We start from the raw sequence: 27,872 nt of genomic DNA, 5'->3' as shown, positions 1-27,872 counted from the left end.
TCAGCGGTTGAGCGTCAACCTAGGATCCAGGCGATCAGGGTTCGATTCCTGGTCAGGGCACATGCCCCGGTTGCAGGCTTGATCAATGACTCTCTCATCATTGATGTTTCTATCTCTCTCTCCCTCTCCTTTCCTCTCTCTGAAATCAATAAAGATATATTTTTAATAAATAAATAAATAAATAAAAATAAAAAATGTAGCCAATTCTTAGTAACAATGTTGAGGGAGAGAAAAAAGAAGTCTCAAAGATTATAATTTTCATAAAACTCTTTTTATAAAGTTCAAAACAGCAAAACTAAACAATATGTTGATAGGGTATAATATGTACATGATAATTGTATTTTGAAAAGAGAAAAAGCACTTTACATTCTTTAGATTTTTACATCTGTACATGTCCCTGAGTGTTCCAGCCATGGGAAACAGGCATAGAGAGGTGATCACACACCAAAGCTCAAGGCTGACCTCCAGAGCTTGAACCCTTGTCTGAGCTGGGGTCACCAGCCTGGGTAGGCCATGGGGTGATTGTCATCTCCCCATCTGGTTGGAAAGCCACACACCACTGTGCCCTGGGGCCCAGCCCCCCTGGCTCCAGGCAGACTCTGAAGCAGCGCTCTCCTGAGCGTGGTGTTGAGCCTGGTGCAATTGGCTGCAGCCAGCACTGGGCAGGGAAATACCTCTGGAGAACTGACAGCTGCAGGGCATCCCCACTATCTCCTTCCTCCTGGGTCTGGAGGGCCACAATGAGCCCACAGCCTCCTCCAGGCCCAACCTGGTGGCTGAAGTGGGCAGCTGTATCCAGAAGCAGGGCAGACAGGTAGGCGGCTTCCTGGGGCTCCAGGTCTTCAGCTAGGTACTCCTCCAGGCCATCAAGCAGCAAAAGGAAAGGGGCTGGCCCTCGGGCCTCATGGGCAGAGCACAAGAGACGAAAGAGCTCATGGGTTGAGGGTGGGTACTGGAAACGGATCTTCTAGAGGGGGAAAAAAAGGAAAGGGCCAGAGGGCCAGATTCAGCACAGGAAGCCAGGCTCCCAGCTTTAACAGCCATGCTTCCTTGGGTACTTTCCTGGGCAAGGCTCTCACTCCCCAGACAGCTGGTTCCAGAGTGAAGCAGCTCATAATGATCGAATATATTCTTCTATTCGCCTCCCTTCCACCTTTTTTTAATTATTATCTAGCACTCGTCACTGCTCGATATTAGTTCAGAACAGGGTATGTCTTTTTTTTCTATTTGGGGGAGCGGGTATTTTAAGTGATAGTGGCAAGATTAGAGTGAAAAGAGATAGTACGCCCTCAATGCAAGGTATGTCTTTCTGCCAAATCTCTAGGATAATCTTTCCACGCAAAACCCACCCCTAGCTTCCCAGTCTGACCCCATCATTGAGGCCGGCTTCCCTGGAACCAACTTCCGTTTAGACAACCAGGATTAGTCGCGTTCCTCACCGGCCCTGGTCCCACCCTTTGGGCACCGCCTTTCGCTAACTCCGCCCCTTCATTGGATAGTCTCTCACTCAATTTTAACAAAACTCACATGTCCCTCCCCTTACTCATTCCAGACTCCTCTCTAGAAGGGCTGTTCCAGCGCCCTTCCTTTGTCCCCTCCATTGGCCTGCCTACTTGTCACTCAATCCTCGATCCGCCCCGCCACTGGCTGGTCAGCCTCGGGTCCCGTCCCCCTTTTACCTGTAGGCGCAGAGGGTCGAGCGCCGCAGGCGTCCGGCGGGGTAGGCTCTGCAGAGGCCTCCGGGTTAGGAAGAGCACGGGGCCTCGGCCCTCCCCTGCCGCCTCCAGGGCCGCCGCGAATAGCAGTGCTGTCTTTCCAGACCCTGGACCGCCGAGCAGCAGCAAAGGTGGTCCGACCTCAGCTGCAATATCCTCCCGCGGCCTGGCCGCCCTACCGGGGCTTAGCACCCACTTCAGCGTCTCCGCCATCCACAACGTACCTCTGTCCAATCCGCGCCCCCTTCCTGCCCTTAGTCCCGCCCAAGCCGAGGCCGCATTGGTTACAGTGCAGTTAGTTTCTCCATTGGTCTATGGATCTGTCCATCAAAGTTAGATCGGCCTTTGCTAGCTCCCACACTGGTGCAGGGGCAATTAACCTAGTCTGAGGGAAGAACGCGGCCGTCGGGGGGGGGGGGGGAGGCCCTTCCCTTGATTGAGTCTGCAGAGGAGAGCAGTACGAATACTATTATTGTGAGCTAATGGGCTAAAGTAACAGATGTAAGGGTTGAGAGCTGGAGGGAGCCCACCCTCCCGAATCAGTGACACACTGAAGTCTCCTAGCTTCAGTTTGCTCACCTGTAAAATGGAACTCATGATATCGCAGAGGAATATTGCGATATCATGTGTTTCTGCTGATGTCACCCAATGGCAATTGAGAAGCAGAAAGAGAAGCTGTGTACTTCTTCTTCTGGGTCGGAGTACCGGAACTAGTGTCTGTCAGGGGCTGCAGGCTCAGGGACATTCGTGTGCAAAACACCAGAAGCTGTCTCAGAGTCTGTGAGGGGTTTCAACTGGCTCCTCATTGGCTTGGGGATCCTTGAGTCCTGCTAGGAGTAAGGAGGTAGGGGGGAGACAGCACCACAGAACAAAGAAGGGGCCAGGAGAAACAAAGAAATGGGCTGGGACACTGGGACCTTTTTTGCTTTATTTACTTGGTAACTCCAGCGCCCAGAACAGTGACTAGCTCATTGTAGATTCTCAATATACAGGAGGGGGCAAAAGTAGGTTTACAGTTGTGAGTACTCGAAACACAGTTTATTCTTGTATTATTATTTATTAATTGCTGTATTATTTTCCATACGAATGACTGTAAACCTGCTTTTGCCCCACCTTGTACATTCCTCAAATAAATGAATGAAAAAAGGAAGGTAGGATTGATAAGAAGGGGGACCAAGGTGAGTGATCCAGTGATTGCTTGCTGAGGCTCCTCAACCGACTTTGCCCCAGAGCTGCCACTCACGGTCCTGTTGCCCTGGCAACTCTGTCTCCTGGTAACTTCAAAGTAGTGCTGTTGCCAGGAGACCCAGGGACAGGGCGGAACTGAGATTTCCTGGGCTTCCTTTCTCCCTCTGGGACCATAACACAGCTCCACAACCTCCCCCAATACACCCACTCATACAGCCAGGTACCCCTACACCCCTACACACACACACACACACACACACACCATGGCATCTCTGAATATATTCCACTTCAAGAATCCCCATCACCCACATGTTCACAGCCCTATCCTATCTTGACACAAAGCATCCCATACACACTCTCTCCTACCTTCACACCCCCACACCATTCCCTCGCACACACACCAGAACACACTGATTCAACTATACCATTGCCACCACAGAGACACATTTCCTTTCAGCTGATATTTGGGCAGCTCTTTCTACACACACACACACACACAGATGAGGTACACTGTTACACTGCCTTGTCAAAAGCACCACCTCAGCCTCCCAAGAGATACACAAACCATGATTCACCTTACTTTGCAACACTCCAAATGCACAAGCACCCAGTAGTGACACCTGTATCACACAGTTGCATACATGGAAGCATGCTGAACAGAGCCCCACCTCAGGTCTTTTGCATTTGCTGTTCCCCTGCCTAGAGCACTCAGCTCCCAGATAGTCCTGTGGCTCATTTTTCCACTCCATTCAAGTCTCTGCTCAAATATCAACCAGGGAGGCTTTCCCTGACCACCTGTGTAACATTGCACATGCTTCATTTTTCAGCTGCTTATCTGTCTTTATATATCTTCAAATAACATCCAATGTTATGTATTTATTTTATTACATCTCTAGAGCCCCACTAGATGTCAACTCCACCAAAGTAAGGTATTTCTTTTGTTCACTACTGGATTCCCAGCCAATAGAAGAGCACGTGGCACAGAGTAGGTGCTCATAAATGGAGGCTGAGAGATGCACACATTTGGCATACCTCTCATGCATACAGTACTTCTTTCTCTCACTTCTCAGAATCCTGTCTTCATGTCCTGACAGAAGGGTGCTTAACATAGAGGAGCTCCCTAGAGGAGGGAGGACTGATGAGTGAGGGGATGGGGAAGTGGATGGCTCAGGGACAGTCTGTGCTTCTCCCTCACTTATCAACACCCTCAAGTTAATTTATTGAGTACCTGCTGTGTGCCAGGCCCAGTTTTGGGCACTGGGAATTCAGCAGTGAACAGATGACAAAGTCTCTGTTTGAGCTGACAGCTCTCATGAGGGAGAAGATAATGACCAGTAAGCATAATAAGGAATTTAAACAGTCTATGAGCGGATGTTATGTGCATACAAAAGAAGTTTGCACAGGAAGGAAAGTTAGGAGGACCAATCATTTGGCTGTTTTTGCAATTCTCAATAGCATAGTAGGAGAAGACTTCAATGAGAAGTTGACAGTTGAAAAAAGCCTTGAAGGATGTGATGGAGTGAATCATGTAGGTATGTGGGGGGAGAACATTCCAGGTGGAGGCCCCTGCACCTGCAAAGGCCCTGAGGCATTGGGAGAACTTTGACTTTTACAGAGTGCCATGGGGATCCACAAGAGGGTTTGAGCAGAGGGGGGCAGTTTGAGATGTTGTGAGACCCACAGGGGCATGTGGAGAAAGCTTTTGAATAAATGGGTACATCTTAGTCTGGGTTCTCTCCCTAAGATTATCCATCCTGCGATTGGGGTGTGGGCAAGGCCTGGGCTGCTGCCACCACCCTCTCTAGCAGCCCAGGCACTTCTTGTGTGTCCTGCAGGTCCCATTTTACCCTTTCTTGTCCCATGCTTAACATCAGGACCATGGACAGTGCCAACTGGTTTGTTTGAGGTGCTGTCCACCGTGCTGAAATGTTGCTTCCTTCCTGTCCCGCGTGGAGGCAGCTGTGCAACAGGAGGAACCATGGACCTCAGGGGTATGAGCCCTGAAAACAGGAGCTCTGGTAGGTGAAGCAGGTGGGGTCCATGATTCTGTCCCTCCTCTGCCTTCAGCCCTTTCATGCTCCCCTCTCATTCCCTGTGGTCCACAATCAGGCCCACCACCTCCCCTTCACTTATTCCACTCCAGTCACACAGGTCTCTACACTGTTCCCTAAACACAGCAGGCACACTCCAACTTCAGGGCCTTTGTGCTTGCTCTTCCCTCTGCCTGGAATGCTCCTCCCACCACCCCTAATATTTTAATGGCTCCCTCCCTCCTCTCCTTCACACCTTATCTCCAGTATCATTTCCTCAGAAAGAACTTTCCTGACCACCCACTTTAAATTGCCAACTGTCCCCATCCCACAGTTGTCCCATTGTCTTCTCTAGCTTGAGTTTTCTCTTTATCACCTATCAATATTTAATATATCAGAGATCTCAATCCCTGACTTAAATCTGTGATCCTAGAGTTTGGAATTCAGAATTTTTCAGGTTTTTAAAAATTACTATGGTATAACACCCTCCCCCCCCCTCCCCCGTGGAGTCTGGGATAACATCTTAAAATCAAACACTTTATCATCAATGAAACATAAGAATATTTGCATCAAGTTAAATAAGTAAAAGCTATAATAGAATGGCTGGTGTGGCTCAGAGGTTGAGTATCAATCTACGATCCAGGAGAGAATGGTTCGATTCCCTGTCAGGGCACATGCCTGGGTTGCAGGCTCGATCCCCAGTAGGGGGTGTGTAGGAGGCAGCCCATCAATGACTCTCTCTTATCACTGATGTTTCTATCTCTCCCTCTCCCTTCCTCTCTCTGAAATCAATAAAAACATTTTTTTAAAAAAGCTATAATAACCTCATTTCAGTTCAGGTTAGGTTTTTGCCACAGATGAGTTATGAGAAAAAATTTTGGTTTTCAGACCTTTTTGCAATTTGGAATTGTAGTTCTATATATAGCTTATATATCTTGTTTACTGTTTGTTTGTTCCTTATGTATTATAATGTGGGCTCCATGAGGGCAGAAATTCATGTCTGTTCTGTTAACTGCTACATACAGTCCCTGTGTCTAACCACACAGCACCTGACACACAGTAGACACTTCCTAATGTTTGTTGAATGAATGAGTGAATGAATTAGAGGAAAGCAGCTTCCCTTTTCCTGGTTCCTGAATGACTCCATGCCCTGACTGGCCTGTTTGAAGCCCCTCAGAGCCATGATGGGGAGTGTCTGTGGTTCCCTGGCCCCCTACTCTCCCTGGTTTCTGTTGGGTCTTCAGCACAACCTCACAATCAGAATCCCTGCTTTTACCCATGCATCCAGGGGTTTGGCTTTGAGGTTCCTACTGTCCTCAGCATCCCCCTACACTATCAGGATCCTGGGTCCCCTCACCCCAGTCCTTGTGCCCTCTGCACCTAGGCCATGGTAAAAAACAGGCCAGCTGCCTGGGGAAGACAGGCATGTGAGGCCCCTCACTGTGAGTTTGTTGCCTTACATGTAGCTTGTGGGTCTGCATTTCACATGAAGAAACAAAGGCACAGAGAGGTTAATTAACTTTTCTGAGGCCAAGAAATGCTGAGCAAAGATTTAAACCCAAGTGGCTGGCCCACAGCCCCACAGTACCTTTCCACAGTTGCCCTCAGATACACTGTAACAATATACCCACACCCAGCCTCACCGATACCTAGACCCACAATTAAAGCCCCCTACATTCCAGTACCCAAGGAAGGAAGGCATGTGGCCAAACTTCTGTTACAAACAGGTCTTTATTAAAGATGAGGAGGGGGCAGGAAAGGGAGTCAGTGTCTTCTCTGCCCACTGCCTTTGGCTGCCCTGGGGGATGGGGAGCCCTCTCTGCTCCACCCATGCCCCCCAAGATGGCACATCTGCATGAGGCTGAGGCATGGGGACAGTGTGAAGAACAGGGGTAGGTTCTAAGAAAAAAAAGTCCTTTCCCACAGCCTTAATAAACAGAAGGGTTTGGGGTGATAGCACCCTGAACCACAAAACCTCTGAGCTGGACAAGCCCTGGATAAGTAGGGAGTTAGGAGGGACTGGGTGAGAGGGTGCACATGGTGGAGGGACTGAGAGGGGAAGGGGTGCACCAAGGACCCTGCCATGGGGGAACCTGCCCCCACCCTCTGGCTAGATTCTGATCCTGAGGAGAGAGAACTCAGTTACAAAGGATGACCCCATCTCCCTCCTCAATTTTGCACATACTTAGACATGGGTGGTTCCCCATTGGCTGGAATCATACCCACCCACCCTAGAAATTCTGAAAACCAAGGGCTCCTATTGGTTGTTCATTTGCTGAACACTGGCTGGAGTTGCCCTCTTGCCTGAGGATTCTAAGAAGTGAGGAGGAGGCTCCCATTGGCTGGAGTAAACTCCTTTTGGTTAGAATTCAAAGAACTGGAGGCTCCCATTGGCTGGGCAATGGCTAATGGGGTCAGGACCTAGCCCTTAAAAGGGCAATCCTAGGGGGCAAGGGTCCACCTCCAAGTTATGCCCACTTGTATGTCCCAGAGGGCAAGAGAGGCAGGGGGTCCGCCAAATGTCCTTCCAGCCATCCTCTGATGTTTGGGTCTGGCTGATTTGAGGACAGGGGGCTTTGGCACTCACACGGTGCATGCATGCACACGTGTGACAGGGAAGAAATGAGGACTGGGCAGATTCTGGGTGGGTGGTTGGGCCTCACAGCAGGTGGTCACGGCTAGCAAACAGATAAGGACTGAAGTTGTCCCGGTGGAAGGGGGAGGGATAGAGTCCACTAAGGGTGTAGAGGTCCCGAAGCAGGGGTGTGGGCAGCAGCAGCTTCCGGCCACGTCCACCACCCCCGCCTGGCCCCCCAGGCCCAGGAGAGGAAGGTGAGGGGCCCTGGCTTGGGGTTGGTGCTGGCAGGGGGAGGGGGAGCGGCAAGGGTGTTGGCTCAGATCTCAACCGAGGGCGGGGCACACGGGGTGATGAACACATGGCTGGAGCCCTGGAGGACACGCAGCTTGGGATCAGGTGGCCACGGCGGGCACAGTTCTGCGGCTCTGGGGGTCAGAGATCATGGAATTAGAAAGCTTGTGAGGAGGTGAGATCTCTGTGGCAGTGACCACCATCTGAAAGTCCCCTTATTTATCCCCCCCATTCCCTGGACACTCACTGGATGGGGTGAGCCGTGCCGGTGTCGAATGCGGCCTGCAGGCCTCAGGTTCCTGAGACAAAGAGGCAGAGGGATGGGGCTAGTGGTCCCCTGGACCCCACTGGCCACAGCATGAGGGGCTCATTGGGTAGAGAGCCCGATGAAAAAGACAACCAGATTCTCAGGATTAACCATGTCCCCTTGGCAGGGAGAGAGGAGGCACACCCTTCTATTCTGTGGGACTGTCATCCCCATCCCTACCACTTGCCTGACTCCCTGCCTCCTTGGTCCCCTTCCACCCACCACCCTTTCCAGCCGGGAGCAGTCCCCGGCACCCCTTACCTGGGCCACACTTAACTTTTCGAGGGGGCTGTCCATGGTGGGGGCTTGGCTCAGACCCTCCCAGGGGGAGAGCCTTCGGCCTGAGGGTGGCCGGCTCTGGAAGTTGTGCACGACGCAGGTGACCTGGGACAGAGGCATGTTGAGGCTAATAAGGTAAGAGTGGTGTAAATACCATCCCCATTTTTCAGATAAGGAAACTGAGGGTCAGGTTTTCAAAGACAGCTAACACTTTTATGTTCTTTTCCACTAAGAGGTAGCTACTATTATTATTTATTCCACAGGGCTGGGACTAGGAGGAGGCAAGTAAGCCTCAGCTGTGCAAGGGCAGGATCTGATCATGCCTTTATTTAAATTTTTTATATACGTTGCATTTATTTTTTATTTTTAAAATGTTTCAATAAAATATTATTTATCTGAATTACTGAATGTTTTAGCTTCTTTAAAATATGCACTCAAAACTAATACCCTACTCGCATCACCCTGATCCAGGTCCTATTATCCCAGGTGAACATCAGGCAAGGTAAAGTTAAAGATCTTGTCCAAGATCACAAAGTCCATGCCCTTCACAATCATGCAGTCCTCCCTTTTGGGTCAGGGAGCTAATGGAGGGTCTCCCATGCCAGAATGGGTGCAAAAGGGGCTCACCAGAAAGGTGGCAATGGCCGCTCCGGTCAGGAAGCCCGCCAGCACGTCGGACCAATGGTTTCGGTACTCGGCCACTCGGACCACACCCACCAGGAAGGCGGGGCACAGCAGGGCCAGGCAGAGGGAGGGTTTGACCAGGCGGGAGCCCTTTACACGGAACACCAGTGTCACATACATCTGCGGAAACCGGACTAGTCAGGGGACACAGGCAATGCAGTTGCTGAACCGAAGTGGCCACTGTGTTTGGGGCTAGGGGGCATGGCCAGAATCCCATTGGGGCTGGAGGATGTGGTCAGGGGCTCCAGGGAACAGAGCCAGAGGACAGGAGTTCAGGGGCTGGAGTCATGGACTCCCAGTGGGCCCTTGCTGGGTTGGGAGCATGGACAGATCATCAAATAGCAGTGGAGCTCTCTGGGCAGGGTCTCCCAGGGACCAGTCACAGGTGGGGAAAGGCCCTTGCTGGACTAGGGCATGGCTACAGAACCGGAAGGTGGAGTCAGGAGTCAGGACCCAAGAGGCAAGCCCAGGAGCTACAGAAGGTGGAATCCCCAAACTCCAGGGCACCACTGATTGGAATAGAAGCTGAAACCCAAACTCTAGGAAAAGGAGTAAAAGTAACATGGGGTGTGACCAGGGAAAAGCAAGAGAGAGTCAGGAAGTCCTAGCAAAGACCAAGACAATAAAGGGCGGCCCGGCGGGCGTGGCTCGGCGGTTGAGCATTGACCTATGACCCAGGAGATCGAGGTTCGATTCCCGGTCAGGGCACATGCCTGGGTTGCAGGCTCAGTCCCCAGTGGGGGGCGTGCAGGAGGCAGCTGATCAATGATGACTCTCCCATCATTGATGTTTCTATCTCTCTCTCTCTCCCTCTCCCTTCCTCTCTCTGAAATCAATAAAGATATATTAAAAAAAAAAAAAAAGACTTGCTCGACTGGCGTGGCTCAGCAGTTGAGCATTGACCTAGGATCCAGGACATGGCAGGGCACATGCCTGGGTTGCAGGCTCGATCCCCAGCAGGGGGCGTGCGGGAGGCAGCCGATCAATGACTCTCATCATTGATGTTTCTATTTCTCCCTCTCCTTTCCTTTCTCTCTGAAATCAGTAAAAATATATATTTTTTAAAAAAAGACTTAAAAATAAACAACAACAACAAAAGGTGAAGACAAAGGGAAAGGGGGTTGAGGACTTCAGAGGGCTAGGGCCCAGTCTCCCAGCCAACATCCAGGACTTGTAGCATCCTGGGGACATGGCTAGGCTGGCTCCAGACACGGTGTCCTGATCCCACCGGGCGGAGCCAACAGCCTCCATTGGGCGTGGCATCACTGGGTCAGAAGGCAGGGCTAGAAGGCCCATCAAGAACAGCAATAGACTCAGATTCAGAAGCATGACCAGGGTCCAAGGGGAGGAGTGAGCGCTTCAGCGGGGCCAACTCGGCTGTTGCAGTGGAGTAACAGCGCCAGGGCATGACCTCACCTGGGTAGGAATCAGAGGCTCCAGCCCAGGGGGCCTCCTGCCTGCTGGCCACCCCCCGCGGCCATGCTCCCGTTTGGGGCTCACCGCTGTGTAGGTGACCGCATAGGCGCAGAGCGCGGCGTCCTTGCAGGGGAAGGCGCGGCGCGCGGCGGCCACCAGGCGGGGGCTGCCCGCGCAGGCGCCCAGGTCGGTGACAAAGCGGTCGGGCCCCGGCCGGTCTGGCGAGGGCGGCAGGCAGCCCAGGGCCGTGTAGTTGGGGCGGCACACGGACAGGAAGTGCGGCGTGGGGTTGCCGGTCACCACCTGCCCCGCGTTGGCGAAGATGGTGGTGGTGAAGAGGCCAAAGGAGTAGACCCCTGGGAACGGGTAGGAGAGGGGCGTCATGTCGGGGCCCTGACGCCAGGGCTGCATGAGTCCCCTTATGACTCATCCGGGCCCCTCTCTCCTTGTGTCTGAGACCACCATCTAAACACCTGGGACTCCCCTTAATACCGTACCCCATTAGAGCTGGGCCACCATCATGGCCCTCGGGCCTCTTGCCGCTGTCCCTCTGGGATTACCAATGTGTCAGAAGTGGGCCCTCCCCTGGAGCCCCATTACACCTGGGCTGGGTTTCCTCACCAGCGTTACATCAGCATCCACCGGACCCATGCCTGGAACCTCCTAGAACCATCCTGATGGTATTTCTGGGCCTCTTTATACCTGCCCTGGATTCACTATTAACTGAGTTACTCACTTTTCTCTGGATCACCAATAAGCCAGAGCCCTCTGTCACAGGAACACCATTATGGATGAGCTCTGCCCCCTCCCCTCCCCTATGGCCACCCATTTTGGCTGGGACTATGCTTAAAGCACAGCTGAAGTCTCACCTGTGTTTCTCTTTTCTGACTGAGATTCTCTTTGTGGAAATTTGGGGCCCTCCTCTTACAGTTGCCATGGTTGGCTTAGGCCCCATCCATGTCCCTAAAACCTCCATCATGCCTGGCCTGAGCCCACATCCCTTTTTGCCTCTGACTATCATGACAATTCTAGGCCCTTTTCCCTCTGGAATCCTGATTATGGCTGAGCCTGGCCCATATCCCTGTGGGTGACTGAACCCTGGCCCTGTCACTCACCCAGGAAGCGGACCAGCCTCCTCAGTGGAGGGCTGAAGCGACAGCAGGCCCCAGACACGATGGTGCTCTCCCCAATGATGGGGATGGCAGAGGGTGGTGTGGGGAAAAAGGCACGAGCCAGCTCCCCCAGTAAGATCTGTGGGTGAGACCAAAACAGGGTCTTCCTGGCCTTCAAGCCCAGCCCTCTACCCAGCTCCCCTTGACCCTCCTGCCTCCTTGGGAGGTCCTCCCACAGTCTACCAAGGCTACCCCAGTCTCACCGTGAGGGTGGGCCCAGCGGTGACCAGAGCATAGATAAGTGCAGGAGGTGCTCGGCTGGCAGCCTCAGGCCCCGGGTAGGGCTTGGCATAAGTACTGTCATAGCAGAAGAAGCCCTGGGTGTGCACAGGGAAGGTGTCTGTGAACTCCAGGCGGTAAGCAAGCAGGACCACCACGCCCAGCAGCACTGACTGCCGTCCAGCCAGAGTGGAGACAGAGATGGAGAGAGACACAGAGAGAAGAGAGAAGGTCAGGCCCGAACTGGGGACATGGAAAGAGAGAGACACACACATGCAGACATGGAGAGAGACAGAGAGAGAATAGGGGGATAGAGAGTGATCAAGACTGAGGGAGATAAAAAGAGTGAAATAGATGGATGAGGGTGGGGAATGGGGCCAGAGAAGGGTCAGGGTTTGGGAGATAAAAAGTAAGAGATGGAGAAAGAGGCAGAGCTAGAAACAGAGAGAAAACAGAAATGGAGGGGGGAGGTGAGAAGAAGAAAGAGAAAGATAAAAGGCAAAGAAGAGAAAGAGAAGGGACTAGAACAGTAGAATAGGGAGAGAAGAAAAGAGGAAATGGGCTGGGGAGAGAGAGTGAGGACATGGCTGAAATCTAACCAGAGAGACTTACAGAGACCATGGGTGGTAGAGTGACAGACCACCAGGGAAAGAATTAGTCCTACTAGTAGGAGTAGCAGCTACCACAGGTATAACCTTACTATGTGCAGGGTGTCATACTAAACCTCTTCTGTCAATGAATATATTTCACTTTCTAAATATGCCCATTTGACAGAAGAGGAAATTGAGGCTCAGGAGGATATGTAAGATGCTCGGAGTCCTGAAGTAAGGATGTGAAGAGTGGGATTGGAACTCTGGAAGTGCTACTTCTGAGTCCAAGCTCATAAACACTTCTCAAGAGAAAGGAAATAGAACTCTCATGCCCCAGAGACAGGGAGGAAGTGATCAGGGAGAGAGAAGTCAGGCCTGGAGCCAGGCAGATAGAAAAATAGGTCCAGGCAGGGATTGGCCAGGATGAGGGAGACTGAGGTTGGGCAGAGAGGGGACAGGAAGACACGTACACCCCGTCCCCACTGAGGGTCTGAAGGAGGTAATGGACTTCTCACCTCCACAAAGACAAAGCAGGGAATGATGGAGAAACTCCTCTTCAGCTGAGGTCTCCCTCCTGCCATGGTGAAGGCCTGGACCTGCGGAGGTGGGGAGGGAGTAGGGTGGCCAGGGTGGGGCCTAGGGGAAAGCTCAGGTCACTGGCCCCTGGAGTCCTCTGGCCATGCCTCTGCACATCCAGGTCTTAGCCCTGCCCCTGCCCACTGGAAACACTTAGCCTCCCCTGACACAGCCCACTCAACTCAGCTTGCTGGGGGGTGGGGGGACTCCAGAGATTCTCTAGTGGTCTTCACTCCCTATAACCTACATAGAAGATTCTGACCCCATACCTTTTAGGAGGGACACTCCTCCTTACCAAGCAGGATCCTTCCCCTTGGCCTTTAGAAGAGAATTCTCCAGCTTAATGGGGACACCTCTCCCCACAGAAAAGGATTCATTTAGAAGGGTTCTCACACCCACCAGTTTTTAGGGAATCCCATCCTCTTTCCCTACATGCTTTACAGGGGACCCCATGCTCCATCTCCCTCACCCTGCCAGGCCCTTCCCCCAAGCCCCTTCTCCCTTGGCCCACAGGGGCTTTTCTCCTGTGCCTATGGTTCACGGATGATAGCCAGGTCCCACTTCCCTCCCAGCTGCCTCTCCCTCTCTGCCTCTCCCTCTCTACCTTTTTCCAGCCCACTGCCTCCCTGTATCATTAAGGGGCTATCTGCCCATCACATGCTCCCTCGACCCCTAGCCGTGAAGCACTACTAGAGTCATTCTCCCAGACTGGCCTCACCTGTGAAAGAGCCCTATGGCTTCCCACAGGTGGCCGCCACTCCCGCAGACTCACAGCCGCTCCTGGCAGTCAGCAGGACAGTGATGGTCACCCCCATTGCACAGATGTGAAAACTGAGGCGCAGGTAGGTGAGGGCAGGCGCTCTGGGTCCAGTGCTCCATCCACGAGGCTTGCTCTTCAGTGTGACATGTGGGGTGAGGGTTGCTAGAGGTCCCAGATGTCTATCAGGCCACAGCTTTTTCACCCTCCCAGAGACACAATCAACCACAGTGGTACCCACAGAGTACACAACTCAGCCACAGCCTCCATCCCACCCCCATCCACACACACACCATGGCCCAGCATTCATCCATCTCACCAACTTGGACCAAGTGCCTGCTGAATTCCAGGCACTGTACTGAGTGCCAACCGTGTGGTGAACATGACAGGCCCACTCATTTAGACAGGTGCCCACCACCCACCACACACATAACTGAATACTCATGCAGACACACATCACACATGCACACTGCACAGTGTGCACACAGCCTGTCACAGACACCCACACAGATCAAACAACTTCCCCCCCAACACAGTCACAGGGACACAACAGGAGGTCCTCCACACACCTCACAGCTCCACACGGCCTCACATGAGCACTCAGCCCTCAGGGACTAGGGTTGCCAACACACTTAAGAGTAACATCAAAAAGAGAGTCACCACACATAATTGGGGGGGTCACCGAACCGGTCACACCCCCAATTACAAGGCATTCAATGACAACCACACACATTAACAGTTCTCATTCACATTGACAGCCATGGGAGAGACAAGACCACAGCCACATGGCCACACAAGGGCACATACATAGACCATGACAGAACCACACAAGAAAGGCGCACGATCACAGCCACATATTAGAATGCAAAAATGCCCCCACACACACCATCAGAAGGAACACACAACAGCAGCCACACAATGACAGTCAAACACACAACCATACAGACACCAAAACAGTGACACAATCACAGTGATAGCCATCACGACGACACAACCACACATACACCATCAGTGATGCCCATGATGAAAGCACACAATGACAGCCACAGGAGAGTCACACACACACCACACACACTCCAGAAGCCACACAATCACAGCTATACAGACACACAATGACAGTTACACAACCACACATATAATTATAACCATACAATCCCAGTCACCCTCACCACCACCCCTTGCCTTCTCAAGCTCGGGGTCCCCTCCCCTACTCCCCTCCCTAGCCCAGTCCCCAAGCTCCAGCTCCCCGCCTCCCCTCCCTCTTCCCACGCTGGACCCGCAGGGGACGCGACCAACTGGATCCGAACCCGGACCAGACAGACCGAGGGTCGGAATTCCGCGAGAGGGGGTACAGGGGGCGCTTCAAGCCCTTCCCCCTCACCGGGTCGAGGTTTCTGCCACCTGAGCTCGGGTTTCGTCTAGACGTCACCGGCGCTGCTGGACGGACAGACTGACGGCTGGCCTGGCGGACGCACAAATGGAGATGCAGTCGGCCAGGCTTCGAGCCGCGCAGACTCCGCGGCGGAGCAAGGGGCGGGCCCTTCGGACCCCTTATTTGCATAATATCGTGGGCGGGGCCTTCAGAGCTCTTATTAGCATGATAAGGGCGGGGCCTCGGCCGTTTTGGGGGGCGGGGCGTGTTAGAACAGATTGAGGGGGAATGAAGGACCGAGGTTAAGAGGGAGGGCTCTGGGTGAGGGGAGGGCTTAGGGGAAGAGGAGGGCGGAGTGTGTGAGCGCAGCCCTGAGGCGCTACACTCCCTCTCTGGGCCTCAGTTTCCCCATTTGGGCAGTAGGGGCAGCAGGCCAGACCGCCAAGGCCCCCTAGAAAGGAAGGCTGGTGGCTAGTGTGAAACAGCTTATCTAGGCACTCATATCTGGACAGATCAATCCCTGACCTGTAGTGTACTAATCTGGCCTCACACTGTCCTCTGACCCTAGGCCCACACATCCCAAACAGTCCCTGGGGTGTCCATGCCCTCCCCAGCACTGGGGAGTAAGTGAGGGTGGGTCATTCTCAGGCACAAGAAGCAGCAGGAGCAACAGTCCACAGGTGAAGGAGGGTCTCGCCTAGTTTATTTTCTCTCTGGAAGGGTCTTCGGGGAGAGCAGTCCCAGCTGCTCAGGCTGTGAGGAGAGAGGATGGGTAAGGGCCAGGTCTGGCCCAGGGGACCCAGGGATGGCAGCCAGAGTGCAGGAACCCCGGGGTGGGAGCTGGGAGGGCCCATACTGTGGGATTCCAGGGCTGGTCAGGAGGGGCAGGGTGGGTGGAGCAGGGGAGGATCCACACCTGGTGGGAAAGAGCAACTTTTGTTGAACAGTGGCTGGGAAGGGTCCTGGTCCGAGTCGGTGTCAGAGTCCCAGGAGTGAAGTGGAGGGCTCAGGCATCGGTGCCCCTTGCAGCCTGCAGGAGGGACAGGTGCCATTCTGGCTCTCTATGCATAAACCTTGAATGTGACCCTTGAAAGACCTCTGAATTTGGGCCAGTGTCCCTTGAATTTGTCCCTTATGTGACCCAATGTGACACCAAAGTATGACCTCAATGACCCTTGAATTTTACACCAATGATCCTTAAAAAACACCCTGGTGACCCTACCCTGAGTGACCCCTAGATGAAACCTCCAGGGACTCCTTAATGTGACCCAGATTAAAATCCAACAGATGTGACCTCCAAATATGGCGTCTGAACATGACCTCCATGTGTGAAGCTGGAGAATGGCCCCCCACACACACCCTGGAGCATGGCTCAGCCCCCCTCACCCCTGAGGCTCGAAGCCCTGGGGCGGATTCCCGAGGACATGGTGAGGCCATCAAAGGAGTTCTGTAGCATGTGCACAGCAGACCTGCAGGAAGATGGGGAGCTGGGGGTCCCAGGCAACTCTGGACTGCTTGAGGCTGGGGCAGGGGATTGTTGGGGGGCAAAGGAGGAAGGGAGTCCTATTTGGAGATTGAGGTCTGGACTCAGATGGCTTCCAGGTTCTAGTGGTCACTGTTTGATCAGACTGGGAGCAAGGCACGGCAGAGGAGGGTCAGGGGGCAGAGGTCAGAGGTCAGAGTGGGAGCTGGGCATCACCATATGTCACTCAGCTCCTTCTGGAGGTCATTCCTCCTAAAGCCATTGCCTCCTAATGGCATCTCCTCTGTCTCCAGCCAGTTGGATGTCTCACACTCCTGCTGCTTCATCTTGGTTAAGACCTGGGGCTCAAAGAGGGGTAGAGGGAATGAGAGAAGAGCAATAGTAATAATAATAATGATGGTGCAAGGTGACCATTACATGGCACTTATTACATGCCAGGCTGTCCTCAAAGGTTTAACAGTTTATACAGCTACCCCTTCAGGTAGCGGTGTGTGTGTTATACCCATTACACAGATGAGGAAAATGAGGCCCAGAGAGGTGAAGAAACTTGCTCACAGTCACACAACAGTAAGTGGCAGAGCTGAGATTTATGTCCAGGCCTTCTGGCTCCAGTCCAAGGGTGGAGGCCGGTAGAGCTCCCCATATTCCCAACTCATGTGGAGTCTGTCCGCCCCTCTCACCTTACGGCACTTCACCTGGGTCTTCTGCATCTTCTGGATGTTCACCAGGTTCTCAGTGATCTCTTCCTCCTGTGCCTCTGTGAGGGGAGAGGACTCAGGGGCGACAGGCAGCAGCAGGACAGCCTGCACCCCCCACCCCCTGTGAGCTCCAGGCACTCACGGAGCTTCTGATAGATGAAGGTCACCTCCTCCCGAACCAGCTCCAGCTCTTCCCACAGGAATTTCTTGCTGAGGGGTTAGTGCAGCACAGTCCCTGCCCAGTCCCCAACTTCCTGGTCTCCCAATTTGCCCACCTGTCTCTCCAAACCTCCTCCACCTCCTCAACCACCCATTCCCCCTAGGCTCTGGTCCCTCCCCAAGTTGCCCACCCACCCTTACCTTCCAACTACTATTCCCCCACTTCCCCTCCCCAGCCCCCAGTTCTCTCCAGCCTCCCATTCCCTCAGCCTCCCATTGCCTGGCCTCTATCTCTCCACCTTCTGCCCTCTGACCTCCCATATTCCCAACCAGCCCCCCTCAACCACCTTACCCCTCAGCTCCTTGATCCCCTGGCCTCCTTCCCATCCCACCTCCAGCTTCCTGTCTTTCCTGCCTTCTGGCCCCCCAGTCTCCCCACACACAAGCACTGCCTATCTTCCCCCCATCATCCCCTCCTCTTGTCTTCTAAGCTTTCCATGGCTCCCCACCCCCCTTACTCAGGCCTCTCCTATTTCCCCCATCTTGGCCTTCCTTCCCACAACCTCCAGGCTTCCTCCCTTGCAGCACCCACCTGTCTCGGATCTCCTGGGCCAGCAGCTGCAGACAGTGGGTAGTGCGGGCTTGTTGCTCCTCCTCACTGTCCCGCAGGGTCTTCTGCAGTCCCTGCAGGCCTTGCGCCAGGGCCCCATAAAGCTCCTGCTGTTCCTGCTCCATGCCCCATTTGTGTCCCTCTGTCTGGCGGCTTGTGGGGTTCAGCACTTCTGCAGGGACAGTGGGAGCTTGACTGAGGTCCACCACACCAAGCCCAGCTTTGAACCCACCTTGCCCTAGTCTGGTTGGATCCCAACCCTGAATCCAGACTCACCCACTTCTCTCACCCTGACCCAGCTGACCCTGGCAGCCTCCAGCCTGACCTTGACCCAAGGCCAGTCCTCACCTTCAAGCTGTTGGATCTTGATTTGCTGCAGGCAGCTCTCCTTCTCCAGCAGGGTCACTGAGTGATTTAGGAACTCGAAAGCCTGTGGGCGCACAGAGCAATATACAGACCTTGTAACATAGAAACCCACACCTTAAACCTATATGTTCGTATTAACCATTGTCACCCCAATAAATTTAATAAAGTATTATTTTAAAAAAAAGCCTGTGGGGAAGAGGTTATACCTGGAGGCAGGAGGGGGCTGGAGGACAGGGACAGAGGTTGCTTGAGTAGAGCTGGCTTAGGAAGCTAACCTTGGTCTGGGCATGTAGCTGGTTCTTGAGTGACTCCAGTTCACATCGCAGGAGCTTCGAGGTGTCAGGAATCATGGTACACTTAACTGTGAGCAGAAGTGTGGGTCAGCCAGGCTGGGGAGGGTCGGGGCAAGGGCAAAGTCTGGAGCAGGAATTCACCTAGGCTGAGGTAGAGGCAGGAGTAGGGGTCAAGCTCAGGGACAGGAATGGAGGGCAAGAGTCAGCTGATGCTGGAGCAGAGCTGAGTGGGCAGCAATGGTAGGGTTCCACGGAGGCTGGGGAAGAGGGTGGAAGTAGGAACCAGCAGGTCTTCCACACAGTCTTGTTTGGAGGGAAGGTTCTCACCTTTGACTTTGGAGGAGCTGGTCTCCAACGGCTTCTAGGGTAGGGGAATATGAGGGCAGTAGAAATTCATCCCTGGGCTGCCTCTTTGCTCACCCCAACCCAGTGTTTGGACCTAAGTTGGGTCTGTTGAGTTCTGGGTGTCCCAGACAATGAGCGCAGGCAAGGCGCCTCCAGGTACATGTGTGAATCCCTCCTGGCCTGTACATACTCAGAAGTGCATTTATGTGGCTTGTACCCTACATGTGTGGGCCTCTGGGCTGCCCCTGACAGCATGCATGATTGGGCTCAGGAAATGGCCCTCCTCCTTAGAGGCAAACGACATTGACAATGTCTGCAGGCAGCACCAATAGCACTGACACGTAACTATGCGTAATTCCACAACTGCAGCTACACAGACACAACCTCACACACAGCCATGTACTCCAAGTCATAAAACCCAGGGAATCCACACACACCTATCTCAGATACATAACCAGACACAGACACATAGGCAGTCATACTCAGAGACAATTACAGACAAGATCCCACTAAAACACACAGTCCCACATCCATTCCATTCTTTCCCTCATCCATTAAGACATTTTCATCGCAGGATTGCTGCGCACTGGGAGGTGTTCCTGGTGCTGAAGACACATGGTGGGAGGATTCTTGAGGAGGACCTCCCTGCCCCTACAATCCCTTCCCTAAACCCCACAGCAACAGATTGCAGTGCAGCAGGAAGGGGTTTACAGGGTGGGGGTGACCTTAGCGCTGCTCTGTTGCCTCTTCACAAGTTCCTGGTCATTGCAGTTCTCCTGAGTGTCTGAGTTGGGGAAGGGAGGAGACCCATGTGACTGAGGCCCTGAGTCCCTCCCTGGCTTCCAGTCTGTATTCGTCACTGTGTTCTCTAAAGCAGCTGGCCGCAAGGTCTCTGGTTCTGGGGTGCTGGACCAGTGAATCGTATAGTCCAAGGTCTTGTCTGAAGAATCACCTGGGGGTGTGTGAATGAGGGCTTCCTGAGGGCCAGCCCAGAGCACTCCAGCCCCTCCCAGCTTCCCAGCCCTGGAGCAGCCCCTCAACGAACCCCAATACTTGTCACACTTCCTGTTAGCAAGCAAACACAAGTTGGAGGACGAGGAAGATGAGCAGTAGCAGGACACAGAGTAGTCAGGGTCCTGGGGCAGGCCGGCCAGAAGAGGGTCGCTTCACGGAGGGAGGACAGGGAGCTGCACTGAGACCAGCCCCTGTGTCCCAACACTCCCAGAACCTCCCTATCACCTCAGAGAGGCCTCAGCCCTGAACACAGGGCCTCCAGCTATGGTAGGAACAGGGTGGGCAGGGGGTTAGGTTGGGCAGTGAGGAGAACCCAAAAGGCCCCACAGGGGAAAGTGAGGCCTCAGAAGAGTCTAAAAAAAAAAAAAAAATCTTAACATTGGGGCCTGGTAGGAAACAGCATGCGCAACCCTTGCTGGTGTGGCTCAGTTGGTAGGGCATCGTCCCCTGCACTGAAACGTTGCTGGTTAGATTCCTGGTCAGGGCATATGCTTGGGTTGTGGGCTCAATCCCCGCTAGGGGGTGTGCAGGAGGCAGCTGATTGTTGTTTTGCTCACTCTCACATCAGTGTCTCTCTTTCTCTCTCCCTCTCCCTTTCTCTCTCTAAAAATCAACAAACTATTCTTAAAAAAAAAAAAGAAGAGAAACGTCATGTGCAAAAGCTTGAAGGTGTGAAACCATGTCCTCTGTGATGGTAAATTCAGGATGGTTGGAGGCAGAGTCCAAGAGGAAGCAGCAGGAGGTTAGCAGGGCAGCTCAAGCAGACACTGAAAGCCAAGCAGGGAAGTCTGGACCTGGTTCCCCAGGTAAACAGGAGGCATAGTGTATGAACAGGAGAGGTAGGGCATATCTATTCAATAAATATTAGCTTAATCGGGGCCCAGGCCCATGCTAGGTGAGGCTGGGAACAAGAAAGAAGTCAGCTCTATGTCTCGTATCCACACACCCCTGCCCCTCCAGTGTAGTCAGGGCTGGCACCAATGGAGTCACCTGGGATAGAGCTGTCTGGAAAAACTTCCAGGTGAAGGGGATCTTGTCCTGGATCACAGCCAGAAAGGCCAAGCTCTAGGCCTTTTTGAGCCCTCTGGTGTCCTTCCTCTGCTCAGTCTTTGAAGACTCCTATACACCCTTCAAAACCCTACTCAGCATCTACTCTGTAACAGCTTCCTTAATCCTTAAAAAAAAGTCTTTACTGATTTGAGAGGAAGGGAGAGGGAGAGAGAAACATCTATGTGAAAGAGAAACATCAATGTGAAAGAGAAACATTGATGAGCTGCCTCCTGCATGACCCCTACTGGGGACAGAGCCTGCAACCTGGACACGTGCCCTGACTGGGAATTGAACCCGAAAACTTTCAGTGCATGGGGCAACGCCCAACCAACTGAACCACACGGGCCAGGGCCCTTAATCCTTTTTGCTGTTGTTAATCCTCACCCGAGGATATTTTTTCCATTGATTTTTAGAGGGTGGAAGGGAGGGAGGGAAGGGGGGGGAGAGAGAGAGAGAGATATCTATGTGAGAGAGACACATTGATTGGTTACTTCGGGCACACACATGGACCAGCTGGGGCTGAACCTGCAACCCAGGTACAGGAGTTTGACCAGGAATCAAACCGGAAACCCTTCGGGTGCTTGGGATAATGCTCTAAGCACTGAGCAACATGGGCCAGGAACTTAATCCTTTTTTAAACTCATATTTTCTGAGTATTGCTCTGAGTGCTGGGCACCACCCTCAGCACTCATTGGGTCTTCACACCTACCCTGTGACATATATTCTTCTGCCTGAAATGTTCTAGGGTACCTTTTCAAGAGGCACTGGACACCCTCTAGCTGGATGGTTTGGGTTCAAATCCTAGCTCTGTCCCTTCCTAGCTGTGTGATGTTGGAAGAGTTACTGAACCTGTCCATTCTTTAGTGTCCCCAACTATAAAAATGGGATATCATACTACCACATAATTGAGTTGTGATTAAGTAGATTAATCCATGCCAATGCTTAGCGTTCAGTAGTGAGAACCTCAGGGTATGTCCTTGAATGTCACGCTGAGAACTTGGGACCTGGGGACCATAGGAGCCCTGAGAGGATTGGAGAGGGAAAGGGAAGACCCATTTCTGAGTGCCAACTGCAGGCAGATCCCCAGTACGAGGCCCCCACCCCTTCCACATCGGTTGTTCCTTCCCAAGTCCCTCCAGGGAGAATTCTTTGGGAGGAGGGGCGGGGTCATTTTAGCCTGGGCCCCGCCCCCTGGGCCGTGAATCCCGCGCCGTCCAGGCTCCCGACCCCTTTCCAGCTCCACGTACCACATAGCACCTGCTCATGCTCTCCCATCAGGGACCGCGAAGCCAGCCCCCAGCTGTGATGCTGAAATTTGATCCTGTGGGGACACCATCACTTTAAAACGCTCGGAGCCCAAGGCGGAGTCACAGAGAGGGGTGTGGCTGGCGTTTTAGCTCCGCCCCCGCCGTTGCAACCCGCGGCCTCGTCGGCGCCTTTCCGCTTCCGCGGATCCTAGGAGCCGCCTAGTAAATGGATAAAATTCCCGCGAGGGGGCGGGATTTCAGGCTGGTTTCTGCTAATCGATTAGTCAATATCTAACAGGGCGGTACAGGAGGCGATAGGTTACGATTGGATTGGCTTCGGGTTTAGCTGGGAGGCGGGACGAATTCTGGATCCCGCCGGGAGAGGTGGCCGCGGAGGACCGCGGGAGCGAGGCGCCCAGCCCAGCGCCCTGGCCCCGAGATCCGGCCTCGGCGCCTCTGGTCTCGAGCTCCTGGGTGTTGCGGGTTGAGGTCCGGATTCCTGCTGGTGGGGTCGGTGTCTTGGGGATGAGATTTGGGAGTTTCCCAGGATTAGATGGAGTCTCGGAGGTGCCTTGGGGATCTTCATAGAGATATTTGGATCTTGTGAGCAGGAGCCTTTGCTGTTAAAACTGGGACCTCGAGGTGATATTTGAGTCACTGAGGTGATCTCTGAAGATCTGGGGATACGAGCCTGAGCTGCTGGGGCTGAAATTTGGGGGTGTTGGAGGTGGCATGGATGTTGGGGTCCAGAGGGCCTGAGATCTTGAGAGCTGACATCTAGAGAGATGGGGTCGTGGGTTGTCGCAGGACTGTTATGAGCCTTACCCACCCCTATTCCTGGGCTGCTCGCCCGGGATATCTGCTGGATTGGCGGTGACCCTGGTCTTGCTCAGGCTCACAGGTGCCAAAGGCAAAGCTCTGAGCCACCTGGTGCCTCCTTCCCAGGCCTGCAAGATGGAGGAAGGTGGGAACCCGGGAAGCCTGACTAAGGTGGTCCATCTACTGGTCTTGTCCGGGGCCTGGGGCATGCAAATGTGGGTGACCTTCATCTCAGGTAGGGACCCTTGGTCTGGACGTCATGGATACCCAGGGTGGGGACAGTAATGAGAGGGGGCCCTGGAGTATCCTAACAGACATGTGGTCCCCTACACCCCACAGGCTTCCTGCTTTTCCGAGGCCTTCCACGACATACCTTCGGTCTTGTGCAGAGCAAACTCTTCCCTTTCTACTTTCATATCTCCATGGCCTGTGCCTTCGTCAATTTCTGCATCTTGGTTCCACAGCACACCTGGTCTCAGCTCACATTCTGGGAGGCCAGCCAGGTATGCAGACTTGGGCTTCACTACCTTCTGAAGACTCATTCCCAGTATCCCACTATGGCCACTCCTTTGTGAGAATTAAACAAACAACAACAAAACTTTGCCTTCTTCCTGGTGGACACAAAGTTGGGCTCTGGATACCCTTGAGTAGTACACAGCCTGCATGACCATCCCCAGCAGCCCTGTCTATTTCCCAGTGTCTCTGCTGGCTGCTGCTCCCTCTCCTCCCTCTGGTTGGGCCTGCCGCCAAGCTGTGGTGACTCAGCTGGGCTGGGGCACTGACCCCAGCTCATTGTTTAAAAACTAGCCTGACTGGGAATTTAAAGTCCCCCACCCCCATCCACACATTTACCCAGCCACCAGGCAAGAGACCATCTCTGTATCTCATATTTCTCTATCCAGCCCTCCCTCTGCCCTTATTATGTTCCTCAGATGTGGGCAGGTAAAGCCTGAGAGGGATTTAAGAATAATTCCACAGAGACAGGAGAGTATTATGGGTAACTAGAACTTTAAGGACTTTTTATTCACTCCCTGTGGGCCCAATGTCAGCTTCTGGGGTCTGGGATGGGGCCACAGAGGAGATGGACGCTATCTTAGGCTCTTTTTTGGAGGAATGATTGTGCTGACCCAATTTGGGGAAGAGAGGTTCTACCCTGAGATACCCTCAGTTTGTGGGAAAAGAGGAGACAAGGCTGTGCTCTGGATACTTCCAGTCTGAGTATCACAGGAGAGGAGGCTCAGAAGGTTTTGGGGGGATAAAGGAGATGCTAATATGGAGCTTTTGCTGGCTTCAGGTTATGAGAGCTGGAGCTTAGGTTGGGGCCCCTAATCCGGGTTTGGGGAAGGAGGGGGAGGTCTAGTTTTGACCCACGGCTATCCCCCATCCCCTCTGGACTTTGAGGATGCAGAAGGACCCTATGGAGGGCCCCTCCTGCCTCCCAGGTATGGCTCACCTCCCACTACCTCTGCCAGCTCTGCCTGCTGTTCCTGAGCCTCACGCTTGCCACCATCAATGCCCGTTGGCTGGAGCCCCGCACCACGGCTGCCATGTGGGCCCTGCAGACCATGGAGAAGAAGCAGGGCCTGGGTGGGGAGGTGCCAGGCAGCCACAAGGGCCCTGACCTCTACCGCCAGCTGCGGGAGCAGGATCCCAAGTACAGTGCCCTCCGCCAGATCTTCTTCCGCTACCATGGCCTGTCCTCCATTTGCAATCTGGGCTGCCTCCTGAGCAATGGGCTCTGTCTTGCTGGCCTTGCCCTGGGCCTCAGGAGTCTCTAGCACCCACTGCTGCTTTGTCCCTGCTGGGGCCCCAAGTGTTAATAAACCCTTCTTTGGAAATGGCTGCTGTCATTTTTCTCCAGCTGGGAAGCAGGGGAAGGGTGGACAAGGATGGAGGTGAGGGCCTCTATTTTCCCATTCACAAGGCATAATGATTTGGAGTGTTAGCTATTGCAGCCCCTAAGCTCTTCCTATAACAGTGCCCATTTGTTGAGCACCCACTGTGTGCCAGGCATGGAGCTAACCATTGTACATACCATATATTATTGTAACAATAGCTGGTTTTGATCCCTGGGGGACAAGTGTGTCTCCCACCCCATTGATATTGGGAGTTGCCATGTGTCTTGCTTTGGCCTGTGAAATGTAAACAAAGACCCCACCAGTCATTTCCAAAGAGAAGGGTATAATGGTCCCCTCCTTATACATTCTAAGACCCCCAGTGGGTGCCTGAAACCGTGGATAGTACCAAATCCTATATATGTTTTTTTCCTATACATACATACTTTTTCAGTTAAAGCACTTTATGGCTCCTCTGGCATGTCTGAATTGCCAGCATCACTAACTACTCTTGTGCTTTGGGGCCATTATTAAGTAAAATACGGGTTACTTAAACACAAGCACTGTGATACCATGACATTTGATCTAATAGCTGAGATGGCTATTAAGTGACTAATGACTGGGGAGTGTCCACAGTGTGGATGTGTTGGACAAAGGGGTGATTTATGTCCAGGTGGGATGGAGCAGGATGGTGCAAGATTTCATCATGCTGTTCAGAATGGTGCACAATTTTATTTCATTGCTTTTCAAAGAAAGTGGAAAGGAGAGAGAGAGAAACATCGATGTGAGAGACACATCGATTGGTTGCCTCCTGCATGTGCCCCAACTGGGCCAGGGATCAAGCCTGCAACCAAGGTAGGCTTGATTCTGACCATGTACTTGGGGAAGAATCAGGGTCCTCTTCAGCCCATGGACCAACACTCTAACCACTTAGCCAAATCGGCTAGGGCAGAATGGCGCACAATTTTAAACTTATAAATTGTTTATTCCAGAATTTTCCATTTGATATTTTCAAACTGGTTGACTGGGTAACTGAACCCACAGAAAGGAAACTGGGTATAGGGGAGGACTACTATACAAGCCAGTCTTTGATTCGCCACATTTTCCATTCTCCATAATGACCAGTGGGGTTGGGTGCCATGGAAATTTCGGGGCTGCTTGTTACTGACTGATGCATGTCATTTTTGTTTATTCTCATGGCAGTCCTTAGACGCACCTGCTGTTCTCATGAAGCAGTGGTACTCAGAGAAGTTCAGCAAGTGGCTTCAGGTGGAGTTGGAATTTGAACACTTGCAAAGCCTAAACTATTGTAAGTGCAGATGTTGTCCTGCTGGCATAAAGAAAACTATAGGACCTCAGCTGGATGTGCCAAATTTCCATAGTGTGTGACCTCAGTCAAGGAGATGACCCTTTTTGAGACTCAGTTTTCTTATCTGTAAAAGGGGGATTAATTCCAAGGGCCCATAACAGTATTTGGCAAAGGGATCTAGCCCACTTTAGGGTCAGGTGCTGCAATTTACAAACACTAATTCTAACCAGAAACCATACACAACCGTGTGAGGTGGAGACTCTTGGCTGTAGAGGAAACGGAGGCCCAGAGAGGTTAAGTAACTTGTCCAAAGTCACAGGGCTAGAAAGAGGTGGAGCTGGGATTCGAACCTGGCTCCAGAAACCCCTCTCTCAACAGCTCTGCACATAGTAGGATCTCTATAGGTAGTTCATTGTTGGGGAGAACTCTGGACCACTGCCCACGTGGTGCCGCTTCCAGCCCCTGCCCCAGCTTTCCACAAGCCCCGCCCCGGACTCGGCCCCGCCCTGCCCTGCCCCGGGAGCTGCCCCTCCTCCCCGGTCTGGGCGGAGCCGGCGCGGGATCCGGGTGGCTGCGGGTGGCTGCGGGCTGCTGTGGTGGCAGTGGCTGCGGGGTCAGGGTCGCGGTCGCGGTTGCGGCCGAGGGCAGGCTGCAGCGAGTTCAGAGGCGGAAACCCAGCGGGCAACGACCCCCAGGCGAGTTGACCCCCTCGGAGGGAGCACACCCCGCTCCGCACCTTCGCGTCCCAGCAGGTCTGGGGAGGAGGAGGGGGTTTGGGGAGGCCCCGGGGGAACAAAGGCCGGCAGCGGGGGACGCCTCTTCCCTCGCCCCCACCCAGCTGGGCTCCTCCGGGAGCGTTAATGGGGCGCGGGCGGGGCCGAGAGCCCCGCTGGGAACAAGAGATGGGACCATATGGTGATGGGAGGAAGCTCCAGAGCTACCCTGCACCGGCTGGGGCGCCCCAAATCCAGCAAAGAGGGACAGGGCCAAATCCCAGGACCCTTACCAAGTGCCAGGCGTTAAGGGAGGATGGGCACATTGCCCTGGGCCGGCTGACAGGTGGGCTGGGGGGGGCGGGTGCCCAGCCTGGCAGCCCTGCCCAGCTTGGGGAAAGGCTTCCTGTCTCTTGTCTTCCCCTGAAACTCGTTCTCCCGGAACAGGGGGTGGGGCTGAGGGCTGGGCAGGAAAGGGGGGCCGGTCCTGTCCTTTAAAATGGAAAAAAGCCCCACAGGCAGTTGAGAAAGAGCTTTGCCCGTGGTTCCTCTGCAGGTGTGTCCTCCATTCACCCACGTCTTCGGGAACCTCCCTGTGTGGCTCAGGGAGCAGCCATAGACGGCTGGGGAAACTGAGGTCTAGGGAGGCCATGAGAGCTTGAGAGGGTGTCCTGGACCCAGAAGAAGCAGCCCAGCTGTGGGGACACATTGCGAGGAGTGGTGGTCCTGGTAGTGGGGTTCTTGATTATTAGGTGAC

At 53.4% G+C, this 27,872-nt stretch overlaps 4 protein-coding genes across 7 annotated transcripts; 1 reads left to right on the top strand and 3 right to left on the bottom strand.

The window, feature by feature from the left end:
- Positions 1-255: 255 nt before the first annotated feature.
- SWSAP1 (SWIM-type zinc finger 7 associated protein 1) lies at positions 256-1,928 on the bottom strand. The gene is made up of 2 exons (XM_016207830.2): positions 1,680-1,928; positions 256-967 (listed from the first exon to the last, which is right to left on the bottom strand). The coding sequence occupies exons 1-2, from the start codon at positions 1,926-1,928 to the stop codon at positions 452-454; spliced, it is 765 nt and encodes a 254-aa protein (XP_016063316.2). The 3' UTR covers positions 256-451.
- Positions 1,929-7,066: 5,138 nt separating this feature from the next.
- PLPPR2 (phospholipid phosphatase related 2) lies at positions 7,067-15,289 on the bottom strand. Its single transcript, XM_087816023.1, has 10 exons — positions 15,125-15,289; positions 13,764-13,938; positions 12,985-13,065; positions 11,864-12,052; positions 11,604-11,739; positions 10,573-10,844; positions 9,016-9,192; positions 8,371-8,493; positions 8,050-8,101; positions 7,067-7,936 (listed from the first exon to the last, which is right to left on the bottom strand). Exons 3-10 carry the CDS (start codon positions 13,048-13,050, stop codon positions 7,593-7,595), a joined length of 1,359 nt encoding a protein of 452 aa, XP_087672149.1. The 5' UTR covers positions 13,051-13,065; positions 13,764-13,938; positions 15,125-15,289; the 3' UTR covers positions 7,067-7,592.
- Positions 15,290-15,853: 564 nt separating this feature from the next.
- On the bottom strand, positions 15,854-22,519 carry CCDC159 (coiled-coil domain containing 159). The gene is made up of 13 exons (XM_087816022.1): positions 22,440-22,519; positions 20,174-20,292; positions 19,854-20,080; positions 19,111-19,144; positions 18,766-18,851; positions 18,473-18,554; positions 18,107-18,296; positions 17,498-17,565; positions 17,338-17,414; positions 16,874-16,995; positions 16,561-16,643; positions 16,091-16,204; positions 15,854-15,927 (listed from the first exon to the last, which is right to left on the bottom strand). Exons 1-13 carry the CDS (start codon positions 22,442-22,444, stop codon positions 15,923-15,925), a joined length of 1,212 nt encoding a protein of 403 aa, XP_087672148.1. The 5' UTR covers positions 22,445-22,519; the 3' UTR covers positions 15,854-15,922.
- Positions 22,520-22,835: 316 nt separating this feature from the next.
- Positions 22,836-25,090, top strand: TMEM205 (transmembrane protein 205). 4 transcript variants are annotated; one of them, XM_016207838.2, is made up of 4 exons: positions 22,836-22,949; positions 23,385-23,493; positions 23,598-23,761; positions 24,731-25,090. In XM_016207838.2, exons 2-4 carry the CDS (start codon positions 23,394-23,396, stop codon positions 25,034-25,036), a joined length of 570 nt encoding a protein of 189 aa, XP_016063324.2. In that variant the 5' UTR covers positions 22,836-22,949; positions 23,385-23,393; the 3' UTR covers positions 25,037-25,090. The 4 variants fall into 4 exon arrangements, with proteins under 4 accessions (XP_016063324.2, XP_016063320.2, XP_016063319.2 ...); XM_016207834.2 differs by having other exon boundaries at positions 23,341-23,493; XM_016207833.2 differs by having other exon boundaries at positions 23,333-23,493.
- Positions 25,091-27,872: the final 2,782 nt, after the last annotated feature.

The sequence above is a fragment of the Miniopterus natalensis genome, chromosome 4 (genome assembly GCF_054644295.1).
Source record: "Miniopterus natalensis isolate mMinNat1 chromosome 4, mMinNat1.hap1, whole genome shotgun sequence".
NCBI lineage: Eukaryota > Metazoa > Chordata > Mammalia > Chiroptera > Miniopteridae > Miniopterus > Miniopterus natalensis.
Note: the sequence above shows the minus strand (reverse complement) of the source record. Positions and strands in the feature narration are given on the sequence as shown.